Raw genomic sequence first — 24,893 nt, 5'->3', positions numbered from 1 at the left:
CACCTTCAGTGTGACACACACACACACACACACACACACACACACACACACACACACACACACACACACACACACACACACACACACACACACACACACACACACACACTGTAGAGATTAGTGTCTCAACAAAGCCATAATGGACTTATTAGCCGGCTAAGCAACGCCTGGACGGACACCTCTATTACATAATGTAGAACTTCAGACATGGGCAGCCCCAATCAGGATTTACCTCAGGTAATCCCCCCCCCCCCCCCCCCCCTCTATCTCTCTCAATTAAATTTTTCAATTCAATTCAAGGGGCTTTATTGGCACGGGAAACATATGTTTACATTGCCAAAGCAAGTGAAAGAGATAATAAGCAAATGTGAAATTAACAAGAAGAAAAAAATCTACAGTGAACTTTACACTCACAAAGTTCCAAAAGAATGAAGACATTTCAAATGTCATATTATGTCTATATGCAGTGTTGTAAAGTTGTGCAAATAGTGAAAGTATGAAAGGGAAAATAAATAAACATAAATATGGGTTGTATTTACAATGGTGTTTGTTCTTCACTGCTTGCCCTTTTCTTGTGGCAACAGGTCACAAATGTTTGCTGCTGTGATGGCACACTGTGGTATTTCACCCAGTAGATATGGGAGTTTATCAAAATTGGGTTTGTTTTTTAATTCTTTGTGGGTCTGTGTAATCTTAGGGAAATATGTGTCTCTAATATGGTCATACATTTGGCAGGAGGTTAGGAAGTACAGCTCAGTTTCCACTTTTGTGGGCAGTGTGCACATAGCCTGTCTTCTTTTGAGAGCCAGTTCTGCCTACGGCGGCCTTTCTCAATAGGAAGCCTATGTTTACTGAGTCTGTACATTGTCAAAGCAGCACATTTGCCACACATTTGTTGTTGTGTACATGGGTTTTATAATGTTGTATGTTTTTCACCCAAAACCACTTTCCATCAGTTTGTATAGCAGACCATCATGCCAAATTGAGTCAAAAATCTTTTTTGAAATCAATAAAGCATGAGAAGACTTTGCCTTTGTTTTTGTTTCTTTGTCAATTAGGGTGTGGATGGTGAATACGTGGTCTGTCGTACGCTAATTTGGTAAAAAGCCAATTTGACATTTGCTCAGTATATTGTTTTAACTGAGGAAATGTACGAGTCTGCTGTTAATGATAATACAGAGGATTTTCCAAAGGTTGCTGTTGACGCATATCCCACGGCAGTTATTGGGGTCAAATTTGTTTACACTTTTGTGGATTGGGGTGATACGTCTTTGGTTCCAAATATTGGGGAAGATGCCAGAGCTAAGGATGATGTTACAGAGTTTAAGTATAGCCAATTGTAATTTGTGATCTGTATTTGTCATCATTTCATTGAGGATACCATCAACACCACAGGCCTTTTTGGTTTGGAGAGTTTTATTTTGTCCTGTAGTCCATTCAATGTAATTGGAGAATCCAGTGGGTTCTAGTAGTCTTTAATAGTTTATTCTAAGATTTGTATTTGATCATGTACATGTTTTTTTCTGTTTGTTCTTTGTTATACGGACAAAACGATAGGAGCGGTGGTTTATCCATACATCTCCATTTTGGATAGATAACTCTTCCTGTTTTTGTTTGTTTAGTGTTTTCCAACTTTCCCAGAAATGGTTAGATTCTATGGATTCTTCAATTACATTGAGCTGTCTCTCTCTCTCTCTCTCTCTCTCTCTCTCTCTCTCTCTCTCTCTCTCTCTCTCTCTCTCTCTCTCTCTCTCTCTCTCTCTCTCTCTCTCTCTCTCTCTCTCTCTCTCTCTCTCTCTCTCTCTCTCTCTCTCTCCATGAGCGACATGATTTATTCAGGTAATATACTCTTATCAACATCACCTAATAAGATTCCCTGGCGCTGCCGGGGAGGGTGAGGTCACAGGATTGGGTAAACATGCTTTTTAATCAAAAGCTCATATTAAATGGTCTTGTTTCATTATCATTATCTCTTAGTATGTTTTAGTGTGTCACATCTAGGTCTGTGGTAGTCATGACATTTTGTCAGCCGATTATTGTCATGCAAAAGAATGCCTGTCTCACGGTAATGCACCGTTAATTAGCATAAACACGTTTAGCATCTCCAGGCCTCCACGCATACAATCGACTGATGCACGCCTTTGGAACATCTAGGTTTAAAAAAAGTCTAATAAATACATGTTATGTACGCCGTCACAATAAATCCATTATTTATTTTAGTCAGGTCTAAAGAAACATTCTGATATGAAGAAAATGCATTTCAGGAGAACAGAATATGAGTTGTCCTCTATTACTGTATGTTATCTGACTATGTGGCATGCCATCGGCTGCAGGCTTGTTCATTTAGCTTACAAGATATGCTTATAAGTCCTGTTCCATTATTTTATATTATGTGATTTTATAGTAAGAAGAATAATATTGAACTTAGCTGAATAAGATAAAAATGTTGTTTTTTTTCATAACGGAGCGAGTGCACATATGAAGTGGCCATGTTGAGCGTAAACGTGATCATTTGAAACAGGTCCCAGCGTAGCACCCCATATTAATCGGCATATTCAACAGCATTTACCAAATGTACACTGCTCAAAAAAATAAAGGGAACACTTAAACAACACAATGTAACTCCAAGTCAATCACACTTCTGTGAAATCGAACTGTCCACTTAGGAAGCAACACTGATTGACAATAAATTTCACATGCTGTTGTGCAAATGGAATAGACAAAAGGTGGAAATTATAGGCAATTAGCAAGACACCCCCAATAAAGGAGTGGTTCTGCAGGTGGTGACCACAGACCACTTCTCAGTTCCTATGCTTCCTGGCTGATGTTTTGGTCACTTTTGAATGCTGGCGGTGCTTTCACTCTAGTAGTAGCATGAGACGGAGTCTACAACCCACACAAGTGGCTCAGGTAGTGCAGCTCATCCAGGATGGCACATCAATGCGAGCTGTGGCAAGAAGGTTTGCTGTGTCTGTCAGCGTAGTGTCCAGAGCATGGAGGCGCTACCAGGAGACAGGCCAGTACATCAGGAGACGTGGAGGAGGCCGTAGGAGGGCAACAACCCAGCAGCAGGACCGCTACCTCCGCCATTGTGCAAGGAGGAGCACTGCCAGAGCCCTGCAAAATGACCTCCAGCAGGCCACAAATGTGCATGTCTGCTCAAATGGTCAGAAACAGACTCCATGAGGGTGGTATGAGGGCCCGACGTCCACAGGTGGGGGTTGTGCTTACAGCCCAACACCGTGCAGGACGCTTGGCATTTGCCAGAGAACACCAAGATTGGCAAATTCGCCACTGGCGCCCTGTGCTCTTCACAGATGAAAGCAGGTTCACACTGAGCACATGTGACAGACGTGACAGAGTCTGGAGACGCCGTGGAGAACGTTCTGCTGCCTGCAACATCCTCCAGCATGACCGGTTTGGCGGTGGGTCAGTCATGGTGTGGGGTGGCATTTCTTTGGGGGGCCGCACAGCCCTCCATGTGCTCGCCAGAGGTAGCCTGACTGCCATTAGGTACCGAGATGAGATCCTCAGACCCCTTGTGAGACCATATGCTGGTGCGGTTGGCCCCGGGTTCCTCCTAATGCAAGACAATGCTAGACCTCATGTGGCTGGAGTGTATCAGCAGTTCCTGCAAGAGGAAGGCATTGATGCTATGGACTGGCCCGCCCGTTCCCCAGACCTGAATCCAATTGAGCACATCTGGGACATCATGTCTCGCTCCATCCACCAACACCACGTTGCACCACAGACTGTCCAGGAGTTGGCGGATGCTTTAGTCCAGGTCTGGGAGGAGTTCCCTCAGGAGACCATCCGCCACCTCATCAGGAGCATGCCCAGGTGTTGTAGGGAGGTCATACAGGCACGTGGAGGCCACACACACTACTGAGCCTCATTTTGACTTGTTTTAAGGACATTACATCAAAGTTGGATCAGCCTGTAGTGTGGTTTTCCACACACTTTTGAGTGTGACTCCAAATCCAGACCTCCATGGGTTGATAAATTTGATTTCCATTGATCATTTTTGTGTGATTTTGTTGTCAGCACATTCAACTATGTAAAGAAAAAAGTATTTAATAAGAATATTTCATTCATTCAGATCTAGGATGTGTTATTTTAGTGTTCCCTTTATTTTTTTGAGCAGTGTATTACCTTCATCGGTGTTATCTTGTGATCAAGCCATCAATGTTTTGTGATTATTGGTGACGTAAAAATGTTAGCTAACGGGTAAGCAATTAGCAGGTTTGACATTTCATTTGAAATATTGCTACTATCAGCTTTTTGATAAGTGGGTTAGCAAAACAATATGTCCCGTATTATCGGCATATCGTCCACAGTTATTGGCAACCTTACAATTTTGTTCAATTCTAAGATATATCCGTTTAATTGTGTTCAGAAAAGAGACACCAACCACGTATTTGAAGTGTTTACTAGATAGCTGACTAGAGTGCTACCAACGCATGCCCTGGGTGCATAAAATGAGATTTACGTGACCCGACGGTCACGTGGAATTTGACTACGGTCATGACCCATGACCGCCGGTGTTGAGGTAATACAGTCACCACAACAGCCCTAGTCAAATGACATGTTGGGGGTGGGTGACTCAAAGACGGAAGGGGGGAGGTGTATGGAATGGCTAGTGGCTTCTGAGAGAAGGGGGCAGCAGAGAGAGGTGTGGATAGAGAAAAATAGTGATGAGAGAGTGACATCGATCTGTAGAGAGACAGAAATAGAAATTGCAAGAGACATAAGGAATGGATATAGAGTCAGAGAGAGAAACTCTATATCGGGTGTTCCATCAATATGTGATGGAAGTTGTGATGAAAGTTGTGATGGAAGTTGAAACATGCTAGAAGCCTGACTCTCTCCCTGTCTCTTTCTTTCTCCATTCAATCCCTTTCTCTTTCTATGTCGATTTGATCTCTCTCTCTCTCTCCATCTCTCTGTCTTTCTCTCTTGATATTCCCTCTGCACACTTCATCTCTGAAATGGATACACACTGCTACATACACACAACTACATACGCACTTCTACTTACACTACTACTACACACTACGATTTACACACTACTATTTACACACTACTACATACACACTACTACATACACACAACCACATACGCGCTTCTACTTACACACTACTACATACACACTAAAACATACTCACTTCTAGATACACACTACTGCGCACACACTACTACATACACACTACTACATATACACTACTACATTTGCACTACTACTTACACACTACTACATACGCACTACTAGATACACACTACTACATACACACTACTACATACACACTACTACATACACACTACTACATACACGCTTCTACATTTGCACTACTACTTACACACTACTACATATGCACTACTGCCTACACTACTATTTACACACTACTACATACACACTACTACCTACTCACTACTACATACACACTAAACCATACGCACTACTAGATACACACTACTACATACACACTACTACATATACACTACTACATTTGCACTACTACTTACACACTACTACATACGCACTACTAGATACACACTACTACATACACACTACTACATACACACTACTACATACACACTTCTAAATTTGCACTACTACTTGCACACTACTACATATGCACTACTGCCTACACTACTATTTACACACTACTACATACACACTACTACCTACTCACTACTACATACACACTAAACCATACGCACTACTAGATACACACTACTACATACACACTACGACATACACACTACTACAAACACACTACTACAAACACACTACTACATATGCACTACTACTTACACACTACTACATACACTACTACTTACACACTACTACATACACTACTACTACATATGCACTACTACACATGCACTACTACCTACTCACTACTACTTACGCTCTACTACTTACAGACTACTACATATATGTAGACATGTACGATACTAAATCTCCATAGAAATCATTTAATCTGATTGTTTCTCTCACCTCTCATATGCCCCTGGCCAGGACTTCTGGACGGACTGATTATAATTACAAATGTAATATCCACCCAACCATTTTAAATACATCTGGAATGGGCATCACGCTGAAGTCCGAGGGGACTTAACTTGAATGGTTTACCTGGAACAGTTTAATCAGCCTTTCTTGGAATATAAAAGTTACATGTGTGCACTTAGCTAGGTACAAAGGATGATATTTTTTGCTGTACTTTGAGAGTGTTAGGTGTGTGTGTGTACGCGCTTGTGTGTGTGCTAGACTGTATGCCCTTATGTTTGTGCGTGTGTGTGTGTGTGTGTGTGTGTGTGTGTGTGTGTGTGGGGGGGGGGGGGGGGGGGTGTGTGCTAGTGTGTGTGTCTCGTCTCTCTGTAAGCCTATTTGTTTTCTGTTTCATGATTCACTCTTCCCATATAGGGTATTTACTGAAAAAATATGTATCCAGTTGACCACAGGCGGCATTGTCGTTGCTCACAGCGATACCACATGACATTTACATCAGTGATGGGTAGTTCATATTTAAAAATATGTATATATTTAACTTTGCAAGTCAGTTAAGAACATATTATTATTTACAATGACAGCCTATCCCAGATGACACTGGGCTAATTGTGCACAACCCTATGGGATTCCTAATCCTGACCGGTTGAGAATCAGCCTGGAATTGAACCGGGGTCTTTAGTGACGCCTCTAGCACGGAGATGCATTGTCTTAGACCGCTGCGCCATCCGGGAGCCCTAGTTCACACACATCTTGTTTTCTCATCCCGGAACATATAGCATCTTTACAGCTCTCGCTCTCGCTCTCTCTGCATCAGCCAACAACATTCAATGCACCCTTTGCTTCCAGCCTTTACTTGACCAATCTCATTGTGACCTTACCCTACTTAAAGATATAGTTCAGCCGAATTACAAAATCACATATTGGCTTCCTTATCCCATTAAGTGGTCTATGGAAAAGGTATGACAGCAATCTATGCTCTGGTTTTCATTTTTGTCCAAAAAGGAAACCAATATGTTATTTTTATTTTTACTTCTCTGCTTCCTGTCTTCTGCTACACTTTCAATACATGTTATCTAATAGACTCCCAATCAGCAGAGTTCTCCTCTCAAATTCTGGTATCCTCACAGTTGACGGGCTGTCACCTATACTTGCTTGTATTAAAACATGTTGCCCTAGGCTGTAGTTACATCATGGCCGTACAAGTAGTAAAGTGAGTCTTGTCAAAGCCAGAACGGCCCATAGGGCAGGAACTTATCGGTGTTGGATAAGAATTACTGACGTGTTGTCCCACATTTATGATAGCTTGTTGTTGACTCGTTTATTTTTAGACGGACAAAATAGATGTCCGTGCAATGTTGTGATGTGTTTTCTTTAACAGAAGTTTCCTATAGTCAATGTAACACTTTTTTTCCCCCCATCATGGTTTTATGTCGTCTTATTCTGAGGTGTTTGAACGAAGGGCTCAGACACACTATCTCTAGTGACATCGGCTGCGTCACTGAACTAGTGTGGGCTTGTGCGGATGGTCTGACTCGGTCATTGTCTTTTCTTATAGTCACTCTCTTCTCTTCCTCGTGGAATAACAAAGTATGATTTGTGCCTCCCTGCATTTCCCCCCGGGTAGTAGACATGCAATGGCGGCACTCATTTGCCTCCTCTCGAGCCGTCCCGCCAAATCGCCGGTGACCAGATATCGTACGATCGCGCGTGGGCCGAGTTTAGAAACGATGGAAATTTGTTTGGATGAAACGGCATCGGGCGCACGCTTTTCAGTCCGTCCCCCTCTGGACTTGCCGGACCACATTACGTCAGAAACGTTGCCTGTAATGTTGCATAAGGTAGATAGATTGCTTAGGGCCGCAAATCATTGATGTCATTAACTTGGACGGTATGTATGCATAAAGTAGGCCGACCAAAGCCTCTCTTTCTCCCCGTCAGAGCCTGGGTCAATCCCCTTGTTCAATATATATAAACAAATGGTATAATTGAGCTTGGAATGTGGCTATAATATGGTTATAAGGTTCTTACTGTAGTCTCCTGCCCCACTAGCATTTGAAGTAAACTGAGAAAATATCTGGGGATACATTTTTATCGCCAGGCCTTCGATGACACTCACACCAAAGTGGCAGTGTGCACCACTAAAGCAAACATTGGAATAAGCAAGCTTGATTGCTTGTTAACGGATGGGATTTGAATAGTTTGCGCCCTTAAAGAAGCTGCTAGTTCCTGTTAGCGTTTGGCTGCGCCAGGAAACGTAGACGTGCGTGCTTCACACACTCTCACACACGCACGCGCGCACGCACAGACACACACAGTTCACTGGTTTCTTCTGTCGTTTCACAAATGTGCCGCTTCCTTGTCTGCTCTCAGAGTAGAGTCAATGCAACACTGGATATTTATTCATTTAACCTTGGTGTAACCAGACATGTCCGTTCAAAATAAGATCAGTTGCCTTGCCAAACTCTAAGAAATAGTAGAATTGAGCTGTGCTCTCTGAGAAACTGTTCTCAGAGTTTTTGTTGGGGGGGGGGTAACAATTTTCCACCCTTTTATCTACCCCTGTATTGACCTTGAGTGAGATCAGTGGACCGTTCCATTGTCTTTGGCCCCAGGGGGTGTCTGGAGCGTCCCACTGCGAGGGTTCGGCTCCACGGAGAGTTCAGACGGGAGCGTGTAACCCCGCAGATGAAGGCAATATCATGAATGGCCGATGCGCACCTGATAAGATTACACCGTGTTGTCGCCATGGCGAATGGAACCGCGGCGAGATTGACCTTCGCATTGGGCCGAGACGCTAGGAGGAGGGCATGGGCTGGCTCCATGAAGGAAATATGTGTCTCTGTATGTTATCAGATACACAAACAATGGGTTATTATAGCGATGGTGAATATGAATGCATTTCTTAGACTGTTTAAAATGGACCTGTTCAAAAGGAATCATAGACTGCTTCTTGTTTGCCTCAAGTCCCTGCGGTTATCATGTTAAGTGGGGGATAGACATACAATTTACAGTATACGGATACGATTTGTTCTGGAATATTCTGCGCATCACTCCTTATTTTATCTTCTGCAATATCAAATCAACCTTTACTTGCCGCATACGGCACACAGATTAGCATATGGTAAAGCGGGTGCAGCCAAATTCTTGTGTCCTTGTTATACATATGTGGTGTACAGACAGTATGGACAATATATAGGTTGGGACAATACATATGCCAAACGGGTTTGTCTTTTTGATTTCTTGGTCAAACAGTATCCAAATGTTGACATTTCAATACCCCGTATTACTAGACGTACGGTAAATAAAAAAGACACTACCAGGTGTACGTTATACTGCGTATAATATGGTACATCAACAGCAACAAGCGTTAGTACATTGTAAGGGAGCGTAGGAGGAAAATATGCATCAAAGACATAATGAAAATGCACCAGCAATTTTCCATTGGAGAAAAAAATAATACATTTCAAAAGGGGGAGAGAGAGAAAGAAGAAAAGGCTATTTATTTATGACAAGGGGAGAGAGGGTGGTAGCATAGCTAGCTGTGTTGCTTATCGGTTATGTTCAGGACATTTTATAAGTCCAGTTGCGTTGCACTATTTTCATGCTATTCAGTGCATTAGTGCCTTTGATAAATATATATTTTTTCTCTCCCTCTCTCCGTTTGCAACCGACCTCTATTCGATAACCGAGTGGAATGTAAAGAAGTGAGAGGGGGGAGAAAATAAATCTGCAATGCAGCAGAAAAATTGGAGCTACTTAAAATAATGAACGCACATAGCACATTATACGGCGTCTGACTGCTTCTTTTGTGGAATAATGAACTTAAACGAGATTCGAAATCCCAGAAACAGTCAAGCCCCCCCCCCCCACATACACACATTACCTCAGTATAAATAAAGATGAAGACTCACAAAAGAGCTGAAAGGGAGAGGGAGAGAGGGAGAGAGGGAGAGGGAGAGAGGGAGAGAGAGAGAGAGAGAGAGAGAGAGAGAGAGAGAGAGAGAGAGAGAGAGAGAGAGAGAGAGAGAGAGAGAGAGAGAGAGAGAGAGCAACAATAGAGGTGTCTGCTAGACCACAGTGAAAGGAGAAAAGCGTTGATTTATATACACTCCTCTGTGAATCATCTCACAAGATGCTTAAAGGCCACTTTCCCTTTGATTGATTTGTTGTCTTTATTAAAAAAGAGGAGGGAGATAGAGGGAGGGATGGATGGAGGGAGAGAATGGACTGGACCCTGCCACAACCGTGCGCCACAAACCACCTATATTTCCTCTTGTTGCTGGCTTACACAATGCAATCAAATCACAGGCAAAGAAACAATTGTGTTGTATGACAAATCATTTAATTGATGCTTTCCATGTGACCTTAATAACACGTTACCTTTACATTTCCCACATAACCCTATGGACTATAGTTACATTTTCTCCGGTGCACTTTTGGTATTTTTGGTATTTTATTAGGATCCCCTTTAGCTGTTGCAAAAGCAGCAGCTACTCTTCCTGGTGTCCACACAAAACATGAAACATAATACGGAATGACATAACACAGAACATCAATAGACAAGAACAGCTCAAGGACAGAACTGCATGCATTTAAAAAAAAAAAAACGTAAAAAAAACTATCTAGGTCACTTTTTTTCCACCAAACTACACTGTTAATGTGCACATGCAGCAGAATAGCGTGTGTGTTTGGGTGTGCAGGGGCGTCACGCACCGATTATTTTAGAGGGGGCACGAACTACGTGTGGATGGATGGGGGGAGGTTGGAGAATTTAGAGCCATAGTCATTATGGCTATCTCTATGGAAATAAACCTGTCCATTTTTCTGTCATTTTAATGAATGATGCACATTGATTCTAATAACTTGTATTCTTTAGGAGTTTTAGTACAATTGCCACTTTGCTATGTCATAATCCCCCCAAAAAATGCTTTTCTGCAAAAAATCTGGGTAAAATATTCAAAGTAATGTGAGTCTTATTCAGTAAATGTAGTAATTGCCTGTTTTTCTGAAGTCTGGAAACCTTGCCAGCAGGCATGCCAGATAACATAGTTAAACAACCATACTTGATTGATAGCCTGAAAAAGGTTTGGTAGCTAGTTGGGTTCCTCATCTCCCGACCTCATCTACAGTAGCTGGCTAGCTAAAGCCAACTTCATAAAATTGCTATGGCTGGTATTACAGAGAAACAACAAAACACTTTTGTTTTATTTATTCATCAATAAGGAATCAATAGACTATAAAGCTTGATCAAATTCAGTGTGTGTGTGTATGTGTGTGTGTGTGTATGTGTATGTGTATGTGTGTGTGTGTGTGTGTGTGTGTGTATGTGTATGTGTATGTGTGTGTGTGTGCTTGGACGTGTGTGTGTGTGTGTGTGTGTGTGTGTGTGTGTGTGTGTGTGTGTGTGTGTGTGTGTGTGTGTGTGTGTGTGTGTGTGTGTGCTTGGATGTGTGTGTGTGTTTGTGTGTGTGTGTGTGTGTGTATATGTGTGTGTGTTTGTGTGTGTGTGTGTGTGTGTGTGTGTGGGGGGGATGTAACAGTAAGTCATTGATGGTATTAAATTCCAGACACTTGAGCAAGAAAGAGCATCAGTTAGATCCCTCTGAGTTGCATTTGGGCCTTTTCATTCTCCATGTAGAACCCCACAGCACTGCTACTACCTACAACCCCATGGGGAAAGCAGTGGCGACGCCAACGCCCGACACACACCCACACCCACCCACACCCACACCCACCCACACACACCCACACACACCCACACACACACACACACACACACACACACACACACACACACACACACACACACACACACACACACACACACACACACACACACACACACACACAATGCATCTCTTCCCTCAGCGGAGGCCCTCTAGATCGGCAAACGGCAACGACCCAGTATAGCTAGAGCATCATTATCACACTACACACATTCTAATGGGCTGAATAACACATCAAGTTGAAGCATCGTCATCTCTGTGGGCAAAGCAGTGAAGTAGCTTGTATTGCGTTGAATTCGTTAAAGCGCGTGCGGCGCAATATCAATGGAATCCTGCGTTCGATGTCGTACTGTAGTGTTTATCAGAAGTTGAACAATGTCACGTTATGTTTGGTTTCGATGGTTAATATGATTGTTTTAGACTGATTCGGGCTCCCAGTTGAGGTCAGGGCCACTCACTTTTAGCACAATATCAATCCCTGTACAACGCTGTAGTCCTCTGTAGATCAGTTTGTAGAGCATGAGGCTTGCAAGGATGGTGGGTTTGATTGCCGGGAACAACCCACACGCATCCCTTTAAGTAGCTTCAGATAGAAGTGTCTGCTAAATGGCGTATGTTATTATTATCATAGTACATCTCTGCTGGCTAGGATTGGATGTCTTCATAAAAAATATATTAGGATCCCCATTAGCTACTGCAGCAGCTACTCTTCCTCCCAGAACATAAATCAGGACATGATACGTCGCGTTCATAGACGAGAACATCACAAGGACACAGCTGCATTTATTTAATATGCTTTCTTCATATTAAGTTTGGTTGTGATTGTTAATGTAGTAGACTGATTCAGGGTCTGTGCTGTTTCCCAATGGGATTGTGACTGAGCTGTTTGTGTTGTGTTGTGTTGTGTGACGACAGCAGCGGATGAAGAAGGCTCTCATAGCCACAGGCTTTGTGAGCAGGACTTGTGTCCGGATGTCACGCAAGCATGCGCACGCACACACATACACGCACGCACGCACAGCGAGAAAGAGACAACCAACCACGTTATGTGATATGATGCTTGATGTATCAGAGACATGCAGGTGACTCACTGAGTGCCACTACCAATACCAACAAGCATACAGGCACATACTGTAGTGATCCAATAGGACCTGTCAGTTAGGCCACACCCCCCCACACCGCGACGCTGTGCTTCACGGTTAGCTCGCGTTTAGAAGGGAATGACAGTCTGCTTCCTACTCAACAAAATTGCCCTCTCTCTCAATTTAATTTAAAATTAAGGACTTTATTGGCATGGGAAATGTATGTTTACATTGGCAAAGCAAGTGAAATTGATAATAAACAAAAGTAAAATAAATAAAAAAATGACAAATGTACATTAAACATTACACTTCCAAAAGTTCCAAAAGAATGAAGACATTTCAAATATTATGTCTATATGCAGTGTTGTAATGAGGTGCAAATCGTTCAAGTATGAAAGGGAAAATAAATAAACATAAATATAGGTTGTATTTACAATGGTGTTTGTTCTTCACTGGTTGCCCTTTTCTTGTGGCAACAGGTCACACATATTGCTGCTGTGATGGCACACTGGTATTTCACCCAATAGATATGGGAGTTTATCAAAATTGGTTTTGTTTTCTTATTCTTTGTGGGTCTGTGTAATCTGAGGGAAATATGTGTCTCTAATATGGTCATACATTTGGCAGGAGGTTAGGAAGTGCAGCTCAGTTTCCACCTCATTTTGTGGGCAGGGTGCACATAGCCTGTCGTCTCATGAGAGCCAGTTCTGCCTTCGGCAACCTTTCTCAATAATAGCAAGGCTATGCTCACTGAGTCTGTACATTGTCAAAGATTTCCTTAATTTTGGGTCAGTCACAGTGGTCAGGTATTCTGCCACTGTGTACTCTCTGTTTAGGGCCAAATAGATTTCTAGTTTGCTCCGTTTTTTTGTTCATTCTTTCCAATGTGTCAAGTAATTATCTTTTTATTTTCTCATGATTTGGTTAGGTCTAATTGTGTTCTCTCTCTCTCTCTCTCTCTCTCTTTCTCTCTCCATCCCTCCCTCCCTCCCATCCTTCTCTTACCTTCACGGGTCTCATGTGGGCCGGCTGTTCTCTCTCCATCCCTCCCTCCCTCCCATCCTTCTCTTACCTTCACGGGTCTCATGTGGGCCGGCTGTTCTCTCTCCATCCCTCCCTCCCTCCCATCCTTCTCTTACCTTCACGGGTCTCATGTGGGCCGGCTGTTCTCTCTCCATCCCTCCCTCCCTCCCTCCCATCCTTCTCTTACCTTCACGGGTCTCATGTGGGCCGGCTGTTCTCTCTCCATCCCTCCCTCCCTCCCTCCCATCCTTCTCTTACCTTCACGGGTCTCATGTGGGCCGGCTGTTCTCTCTCCCCTCACAACTGAAGCATTTTATAGAAGAGGGAAAGGCTTTATTTCTGTCTTCTGTTCCTTCGTCTGTTCTGTTAGAGGGGAAGGTGCAGATAAATGCTGCTGTCTCTTCCCATCTTCCCATTGTCAAAGTGCTGGACGGGCACACACACACACACGCACACACACGCACACACACGCACACACGCGCACACACGCGCACACGCACGCACGCACATACACACACACACACGCACACGCACGCACGCACAGACACACGCACGCACAGACACACACGCACACGCGCACACGCACGCGCGCACACACACGCACGCACGCACAGACACACACACACACGCACACCAATAGGACATTGCACTCTGAATATAAACAGCCTCCTCTCTCCACGCTTTCATTTGCATTTGTTTAGGAACTAGCCGGGAAGGGAAATTGTAACTGGCTTTCTAAGTTAGGGCAATAAGGCGTCCTTCTAGTTATTTGCTAGCCTGTTAGGTTTCCCTATGGACCTCCAGTTGGTTAGGCTGACAGCACAACCAACCCCAGAGAATTCTCTCCCTCTCCACAACATAGGGAGAAAGATAGTGGATCAGAAGTCTAGAAACCAGACTTCCTTACCCAGGCTTACTGCTGGGAGGATCATATATCATTCCACTGTATATCATTATATTTTCACTACACTGTAAACTACTTTTAACCAGTGCACTATAAAGGGAATAAGGGTGCCATTTGGGATCCAGCCATGGATGGATGGACTGGCCCACTTCCTACTGTGGCTCTCGCTCTCTCTCTCTCTCTCTCTGTCTCTCTGTCTCTCACTCTCTCTCTCTCTCTCTCTCTCTCTCTGTCTCTCTCTCTCTCTCTCTCTCTCTCTCTCTCTCTCTCTCTCTCTCTCTCTCTCTGTCTCTCTCTCTCTCTCTCTCTCTCTATTTCTTTCTTTCTTTTGTTCTTACACACACACACACACACACACACAACCCTTGTCTGTGATCGTACCACCCCTCCAATGTCAAACCTTCTAGTAGTCACTCAAATATCACAGAGCTGCAACTCACATAGGAGTTCATATAGAACCACCATCCCTCCCTCTCCTTCCCTCCCTCCACACTCCACTCTGGGGTCAGAGAGAAATTGTAACGGCATGCCACACGGGTCTGAGGCTTTGAACACTATTTGATTCCAGACCAGAGGCAGGATACATTTCAACCTGGTCTGCCTACCTCTCTGCATCCCTCCCCGCCCGGCTAGCTGCAGTATATCTGCTGCTGGAGCGAGGCTCTGACCTGGATTACCCTGCTCAGTCAGTGGGGCTCTGGGATTGAATAGCCCGAGTGACAGGTGGAACAGTAGGGAGAGAGGGAGAGAGACGAGTGGTAGATCGGAGAGAAAGAGAGAGAGGAAGAGAGTCTGATTAATATTGCATGTTCCTTGTCTCTTCTCTTCATCTTTACTCAAGCTCTTGTCTCCTGACCTCTCGCCCTGTCATATAGACTGGCGGAGTGAACACATTCACGTGTGTGTTTAAACACATGGGCGCGCACACACACACACACACACACACACACACACACACACACACACACACACACACACACACACACACACACACACACACACACACACACACACACACACACACACACACACACACACACACACACACACACACACAGGGACTGGATTGGCTGTAGTGGGAGGCGAGCAGCAGGACTCCGTGCCTGTCCTGAGAGTGAGGCACACACGCGCACACACATAAGCGCACACACAAGCACACAAACACAGACACCCACAGCCACACACACATTAACAGACACAAATCACTCCTTTCGCCTTTATTTCTGGCTCTCTGCATTGCATACAGTGTCCGTCTCAAAGTGTATTTCAGCTATGTGTCGCTATTCATTCTAAAGTTAACTCTTTTTTTTCTCTCTTTCCCCTCATGTGTTCCTTCTGACAACCTTCCATTTGAATCCCTTCGACAGGTAAGTCAATCAATCCTTTTCCTTGGAAAAGAATGTGACACGACATCATGTCACCTCATGTGGTTTTTTAGATCCACTGAAATGCATCCTTCACAATAGATCTCATTTAAGATCACTTTATTGGTCATTTGCACACGAGGTCCAACCAAAATTTGACTTTCGCTTTTCACCCAACCCCATCCGAAAGACACACGTATGTGGTTCCTCTCAATGATTATGCTGGACACACACGCACAAGCATACACGCACGCACGCACGCACACACGCACACACACACAAGCACACATGCGCACACACACACACAAGCACACACACACACACACACACCACCTCAAGGTAGTTTGGAGAAAATGTCTGTTTCCTCATCTGACAGCCCCAAAGACACTTTGGGCGACCTTTTCAAAGCACTCCAAAGCACTCCTTCACAATGACTGTCATTCCCACCCCGGTAATACTACCTACACCATCGCTATGATAATTGACCCTTTTCTCCTCACCTTGAACTATCTCCATCGCTATTGAACCACTATAATGTCACCCGAGGCATTTGAGTGTCGACGTGGGCAAACGTGGGCAATGGATGTGGGCAATTGGGGACCTTTCAGATAGCTAGTAGTATAAGGAATGATTATATGTGTGAGCCTAGCCGCTCCTGCGCTGTTTGCTTTGTTGCTCTCGGCTCTGTGCAGGTAATGGGCTCACGCTACAGGCCAAGGGAGGACTGGAAGAGACACGCAGCTTGCATCGGTATTAGACTCCTCTCTCCCTTTCCTGACGGACTGCTGTGGTTGTTCTTCCTCGCGCAAACGCTCCCCCCCCCCCCCCCCCCCCCCCCCCTTCCCCCCCTCTTACTAGCACTGTACGCACTGATTGCTGCTTTATTTACTTGACTGTGATTGGTTGTCTTACCAACCTTAGTTGAATGTATTGACTGTAAGTAGCACCGGGTAAGAGTGTCTGCCAAATTACCAAAAGGTAAATGTAGACCAGTGGAGGCTGCTGATGGGAGGACGGCTCCTAATAATGGCTGGGACGGATCGAATGGAATGGCGTCAAAGACATGGAAACCATGTGTTGGATGTGTTTGATACCAGTCCACTCATTCAGCTCCAGCCGTTACCACGAGCCCATCCTCCCCAATTGAGGTGCCACCAACCTCCTGTGATGTAAATGTCTGTTCAGCACACTCCCTTTCACGCACGCACGCACGCACGCATACACACACACACACACACACACACACACACACACACACACACACACACACACACACACTCCTCTTGCTTTTCTGTTGTAATGTTACTGTTTAGAGTGAAGAGCTTCGACACGCTAAGGTCGACAACTTAATTACCCACAGTTGTTTTAGTGGGCATGGCCTAATTAATGAGGGTATGTATAATTGACTTTAACTGTCCCTTGTATATTTGGGTGACCGGGGACATTGATTGCGGTGACACCGCCATGGGCTTGGCATAAGTGTCCGCTCAGACAGTAATTTTTGTATACCTTTTTTTAACCAGAAATGTCAATTAAGAACCACATGTCATTCTCAATGACGGCCTGACAAGTGTCGAGGGAAAGTATGTCCGGTGTGTTAATGGTTTTGGTCTAACGGACAGTTCAGAGTACGCGCGTTAGGTTTGGAGCTGAATCGGGAGCTGTTTGGGAGTGGTAGGGACGCTGTGAGTGTAGCTGGCGTTGGTGTGAATGATTTTACTGTGTCGTTTTCTCTGATTTGTTTGCTGGAACGAAAAACATATCACAGTGGTAAGGACCCTGTGAGCCCCTGCGAGAGTGCAGAAAGGTTTTGGGGTCTGCATTGTGAGTCTGTGTTTGATGGATTGGTTGTGCAGTGGACGCGCGCAAAGACTCCTCTATGTGTCCCTTTCCGTTCGGGCCACTTTGAGTGTTATGACACTTCCTGCCACCTGGAGTGCAATGCACTATAATGGGAATAGGATCCCATTGAGACGCAGCCCTGGTTCCACTGCTAAAAGCTCCACTAAATAGTGTGTTCCTTTTTCACCAGCCACCTTGCCTCAACCGCAGAAAGAAAAGTACAGCATGACTGAAACACGAAACGGACAGACGGTTTCAAAGTAAAATGCAGAGGGAAAGAAGAGGAAAGGGTTAACGAGGCAGCTGATGGCGCCGAAATCCCAGCTTCAAATCACATGCGCACGTGAAGATGTGTTTTTGTGAAGTGAAGTCTTCCCAGTTGAAATCCACTCCCAAACATTTTAGGCAAATCAACATCCCTATCTACAGTATCCTTACTGGAACCCGATTCCCATGACAACTGAGCGACAGGCCTTCCACGGTACGGCTGAGATACATCTCCCAAACGACCACATTGACCAGACCCAGCTCCTTCTCACATCCACATCTATAATATACTGTCTTAACGAGACTCTCTGAGCCATTGCAAAGGTTTTTACCCCTTTTATGTAAATCATCACGCCATCCCTTATTTATATAGTGGCGGAGTTATCATGTACATTTTCTAACCTGTCACTCACACACCAGGGCTTCGGCAGAGGATCAGTGGGGGAGACAGGGGGTAAGGGGAGGTGAGAATGGCTTGGCGCTTTGAGGCAGACAGCCGTGTTTTATGGCGCCCGTGTTCTTAAGTGGTGGGCGTCAAGAATGAAGCGTATCGACACACCCGCCATCGCTCACGCCGGCCGATGCTGCGCCCTGACAGGTCGACGGGTGTGTGCACTTGCACACGCGCACACTGACACAGAATCCCGCACACACACTCGCACATTAACATACCAAGGCAGCTTGATCCAAAAAACTAAACGAGCTGTTTGTTGCATTCTGCTAGGCTCCCTCCTGTCTCTTTCATGTCTCTCTCTCTGTCTCTCTTTCTCTCTCTTTTTCTCTGCCTCGTGTTTCCTGCACAGCATAGCATCTGTCCCTCTCTCTCTCTCTCTCTCTCTCTCTCTCTCTCTCTCTCTCTCTCTCTCTCTCTCTCTCTCTCTCTCTCTCTCTCTCTCTCTCTCTCTCTCTTTCTTGCATTAGTACTGGAGAGAGGTTCAAGGGCGGAGAGTTGAGTGGTGATTGATCTAAAGGGAGATCTGTCTCTCCAGCCCTCCGTCGTCCCCCTCTCCTCTCCTCATCTCCTCCCTCCATCTTGCTATCTCCAGCCGGGCCTATAACAGCACATAGATCCAGCCATCCCACCTAAGTCAAGGTGATGGAGGGCCATGTCTGCCTTACTGTCCTCTATTGGGGGAAGAAGAGAGATAGAGAGACAGCGAATGAGAGAGAGAGAGAGAGAGAGAGAGAGAGAGAGAGAGCGAGAGCGAGAGCGAGAGCGAGACAGACAGACAGACAGACAGACAGACAGACAGACAGACAGACAGACAGACAGACAGACAGACAGACAGACAGACAGACAGACAGACAGACAGACAGACAGACAGACAGACAGACAGACAGACAGACAACAATCTGTGCTGGACAGAGTTTGGGCCTCTGCCATGGGTTGACTGGGTCCAAGGCAGGCAGGCAGGCAGGCAGAGATGACCATAATAAAGAGGAGGTTTCAGGCTCAGACCATTGAGGTGCATTCAGATCATCTCAGCTTTCACACATCATGCTCTACTAAAATAAATGCATAGTGTACGTGTTGAGGTGTGCGTGTGCGTGCATGCGTGAGTTTATGTGTGTGTGTGTACATCTTAAATCGAACAATGTGTGAGTTTGTATGACAATCATTATTTTTCCTTAATAATTTGAACCATGCCCAATATAACTTATTGGTTGAATCTTCTGCTCACTGTACTCTAGTACTTGCTACTTCGTACAACCCCAGTGTACTACAGTCTGCCGGACAACCACCCAGATCTCCCAGAGGCTGACGTAAGCGTGATAGTCTACCACCACTCACATCCAGAGGATAGATAAAAACTGAATAATTTACTGGACGAGTGGATGGGGAGTGGGAGAAGATGAGGATGAGGGAGGAGAGGAGGAGATGGAGGGAGGAGAGTTAACTCGTTTGATTCCTCTCTCGAAATGGATGTCCTCATTTTGCCCTTCACGGACTGGGGAGGCTCCGTCTGCGTCCCTATATAGGGCACTACTTTTGACCAGGGCCCATAGGGTTAGCGCATCTGGTCAAAAGTATTGCACTATATAGGGAATAGCGCGCCATTTGGGAGGTGGTCTCTGTGCGCGGCGTCCCCCGGACTCCCTGAATGTCCGTGTCACTGCAGTGCTTTAGCGTGTTAGTGATGAATTAGAGGAGCACAGCGGAATGCTCAGAGCTACAGCAGAGCGAGAGAGGGGAGAGAGGGAGGGGGAGAAGCGGCTAGGGGGGAGAAAGATGACGACACAACAGTGGTAGGCCTGATCACCGACAACGATGAGACGGCCTATAGGGAGGAGGTCACAGACCTGGCAGTGTGGTGCAAGGACAACAACCTCTCCCTCAATGTGAGCAAGACAAAAGAGCTGATCGTGGACTACAGGAAAAGGCGGGCCGAACAGGCTCCCGTTAACATCGACGGGGCTGTAGTGGAGCGGGTCGAGAGTTTCAAGTTCCTTGGTGTCCACATCACCAACGAACTATCATGGTCCAAACACACCAAGACAGTTGTGAAGAGGGCACGAAAAAACATTTTCCCCCTCAGGAGACTGAAAAGATTTGGCATGGGCCCACAGATCCTCAAAGGGTTCTACAGCTGCACCATCGAGAGCATCCTGACCGGTTGCATCACCGCCTGGTATGGCAACTCCTCGGCATCTGACCGTAAGGCGCTACAGAGGGTAGTGCGAACGGCCCAGTACATCACTGGGGCCAAGCTTCCTGCCATCCAGGACCTCTATACCAGGCGGTGTCAGAGGAAAGCCCATAGAATTGTCAGAGACTCCAGTCACCCAAGTTATATACGTTTTTTTCTGCTACCGCACGGCAAGCGATACCGGAGCGCCAAGTCTAGGACCAAAAGGCTCCTCAACAGCTTCTACCCCCAAGACATTAGACTGCTGAACAATTCATAAAAATCGCCACCGGACAATTTACATTGACCCCCCCTTTTGTACACTGCTGCTACTCGCTGTTTGTTTGTTACCTATGCATAGTCACTTCGACCCCACCTACGTATACAGATTACCTCAATTATCTTGTACCCCTAAACACTAACTCGGTACTGGTGCCACATGTATATAGCCTTGTTATTCTTATTGTGTTACTTTTTATTATTACTTTTTATTTTAGCCTACTTGGTAAATATTTTCTTCTTCTTGAACTGCACTGTTGGTTAAGGGCTTGTAAGTAAGCATTTCACGGTAAAGTCTACACTTGTTGTGTTCGGCGCATGTGGCAAATAAAGTTTGATTTGATTTGAAGATCGGGAGAGAGAGCGTGATAGAGGGAGAGAGAAAGTGGGGGTCATGGGGGTAGGGATGGGGAGAAATTGGGGTAGAGGGAGAGTTAGAGAAAAATAAAGATGGGAGAAAGAGGGTGAACGAGTGAGAGAAATGGTAAGCGAGAAAGAGATAGACCATGTGGAGAGTGAGATTCAATAAGGTTGAGAGAGCGAGTCACAGTGAGATAAATATGGAGAGAGGGAGGATGAGAGGGAGAGAAGGGCAGCCTCTCGTTAGGAATCGAAGGGGCTGGTCTCCTCCAGGCTGGCTCCGCTCCAGCCCTGCCTGATGGCCCTGTCTCGTGGGAGGGAGTGCAGGTCTGCCCTCTGCAATCACCTGGCCAGGAGGAGAGGAGCTGGCGGACATCGCTGGCATCCTTAATAAGCCCAACACGGCTGAACACTGACTAGAGGGAGGGAGTAGAGACCAAAGAGAGAGCGAGACCTGAGAGAGAGAGTGAGAGTGATATAAAGAGATCGAGTGATAGAAAGAGAGTTATAGAAAGAGAGAGATAGACCAAAGAGAGAGAGAGAGAGAGAGTGATAGAAAGAGATAGAGAGTGATGGAAAGAGAGAGAGAGAGACCAGAGAGAAAGAGCGAGAGACAGAGAGAGGCTCCGTAACCCAGGCAACAGGCTGGCTGCCTGGCCATTTTCCTTCTAAAAGGCACCAGCAGCTAAGATTGTTTACAAAATGACAGTCAGCAGTGAAGAGGAGAACGCCTGCTGCTAAAAGGCAGATGCATTAGCCTCGTGGTCAAGAGACCAGGATGTCATCTTTAGACCAGAAGAGTTACGCCTTTATTTGTCATACAACGTCTTTGCCCACTAGGATTTCAGGGCCCATATTCATAAAGTGTCTCACAGTAGGAGTTCATAATAAGATCAGATGGACAGGGGGAATCTGATCCTAGACCAGCACTGGTACTCCGTGACGCTTTATTAATGCAGGTCCATCACCTTTTGGCTGCTCTGGCTCTCTGAAGAGGCAAATAGGCTCATATAGATGATGAGTGTCTAGCGACATTACGTTCACACGATCGTTGGTAATGATGTTATAATCATTACAATTGCCAATTCACTGTATGCATACTGTGTACTTTAGGATATTTGATACACCTAGATTGTACAAGCACACATATGCACATACAGGCACACACACAGTAACACAGGTACACACACACACACAAGTAGTACTTTGAAGTATTTTTATCAAATTATTTTTTACCACTGCCTCCGCCTTTCCTTTGCCTGAAACCTGATGTATCATTTGCATGAAAATAAGCCCAGGGCCTGTTCTAATTTCAGCAATTATTTCATTTAAGTCGTTTTTGGGGTATCTGTACTGTACTTTACTATTTACTCCACTACATTCCTAAAGAAATTAATATACTTTTTATTCCATACGTTTTCCCTGACACCCAAAAGTACTTGTAACATTTCGAATGCTTAGCAGGACAGGAAAATGGTCCAATTCACACACATATCAAGAGAACATCCCTGGTCATCCCTACTGCCTCTTATCTGGCAGACTCACTAAACACACATGCTTCATTTCTCTAAATGATGTCTGAGTGTTGGAGTGTGCCCCTGGCTATCTGTAAATAAACAAGAAAATGCTGCCGTCTGCTTTACTTAATATAAGGAATTTGAAATGATTTATTATTTTACTTTTGATACTTAATCATATTTTAGCAATCACATTTACATTTGATACTCAAGTAGTATTTCACTGGGGGACTTTTACTTGAGTCATTTTCTATTAAGGTATCTTTACTTTTACTCAAGTATGACAATTGGGTACTTTTTTCCACCACTGGGTGGCTCAATCAAGCCAATCAGGAGTGAAAGTCTTGAGGTTATCGGCCAATCGGCCACATGAGTGCTGCATTGTGTTTGGGGCCGATGAGGTTGTATGTTGCTTACCGCCATGCATCTGTAGCAATCTGCATCCGTTTGTATCCAGTGACGTTCAAGTGCTCTCCTTGACGCAGGCGGCTCATCGCCGCTGATGATACTCCGCAACACAGCTGCTAGGGCTTCTTCCAAATGAAGTGTTTCTACCTTTCAAGCCTTTTGCCACTTTGGAACAGCCTCATACACAGCCTCACACACACACACATGGAGACATACACGGACACACAGCCCTCGTCATAGCAACAAGGCCTTGTGCCAGGCACTGGAGAGTTGGCACCGCTGTGCATCGGTCGCTCTCACCTACCGAAAAGCCCACCCAACACCTGTCCTCACACTCAGCACACACATACACAGCTGCCCTCACACTCACTCTCTCCTTGTCACTGTGGCTGATGAGTGAGAATCCCAGGGTGAAGAGGGTCCTAGCGTCATCATTTTAACAGAGACAGTACACAACAGTATGAGAAGAATCTGGGGAGAGTGAGGGGGAAAGGATAAAGGGAAGTGGGAAAGGATTGATCTTAATTTAATTGGTACTGTGGTGGGATCCATTTTCTGTCAAAAAGATCAGCAAGGGTTAGCGAGAGTTAACACTAGCACTCTCAGGCTCTCTAAGTGGTGTTCTCTCTCTCTCTCTCTCCCCCTTTCCCTCTCTTTTTACTTCCCTCTTGTTCTTCCCTCTCAGATTTCTCTTTAAATTGAGAAGTGGGGTGAAAGGCACTATGCTTTTTGTCTTAAGGGATCAGCTGTTTGTGACATGGGTTCCTCAATGCTAGCACACAATGCTAAAGCTGCTATTAGCACCCTGCTACATTAGCCCACCTACAATAGCTCCTCTTATTTTAGCAACTTGTTACAGCCAGTATTAGCACCACGCTTTGGTTAGCCAGGCTGTGATGCCCTGGGGGCGTGATAACCCCATTTCAGGCTCTGTATGGTTCCCACTCAACAAACATACCAATGCTAAATGCTAACGTGGACAGCCATGGTGATGCATCCGCCTTTGTTGATAAATAGTCATGATAGGCCATGAGGAGATGCTATTTCATATAATGCAGCTGCTTTGTAGTATACACTTGCTGTGGCTTCTTAGCTTCCACTGACATGAAAACCTGATTTAATTTACATGGCCTTATATTCTTAATGTAAAATAGAAATTACATTAGCATAAATAGATTATATATGTCCCAAATGGCACCCTATTCCCTACATAGTACTTTTGACAAATGTGGTGCACTATATAGGGTATAGCGTACCATTTGGGATGACAACATTGTCTCCACGTGAGGATAATGATTATATTTTAATTATTTATTACCCCTTTTTTCCCCCAATTTTGTGATATCCAAATGGTAGTTACAGTCTTGTCCCATCGCTGCAACTCCGTACGGACATGCATCCTCCGAAACACAACCCTGCCAAGCCCCGCTGCTTCTTGACACGCTGCTCGCTTAACCCGGAAGCCAGCCGCACCAAGGTGT

General features: G+C 45.0%; 1 protein-coding gene across 6 annotated transcripts in view; it reads left to right on the top strand.

The window, feature by feature from the left end:
• LOC120052780 (catenin alpha-2-like) overlaps nucleotides 1-24,893 on the top strand; it is a 654,154-nt gene that overhangs the window by 342,043 nt on the left and 287,218 nt on the right. Inside the window, exon 7 of one of the 6 annotated variants that reach the window (XM_038999894.1) lies at nucleotides 16,668-16,697. The exons of the other annotated variants lie outside the window; for them this stretch is intronic. Within the exon in view, the coding sequence (XP_038855822.1) occupies nucleotides 16,668-16,697 (30 nt within the window). The remainder of the gene's footprint in view (nucleotides 1-16,667; nucleotides 16,698-24,893) is intronic. 6 annotated transcript variants of the gene reach the window in all.

Source organism: Salvelinus namaycush, chromosome 8, assembly GCF_016432855.1.
Source record: "Salvelinus namaycush isolate Seneca chromosome 8, SaNama_1.0, whole genome shotgun sequence".
NCBI classification, from domain to species: domain Eukaryota; kingdom Metazoa; phylum Chordata; class Actinopteri; order Salmoniformes; family Salmonidae; genus Salvelinus; species Salvelinus namaycush.
The sequence above is the reverse complement of the archived record's forward strand: the minus strand, read 5'-3'. Positions and strand labels throughout refer to the sequence as shown.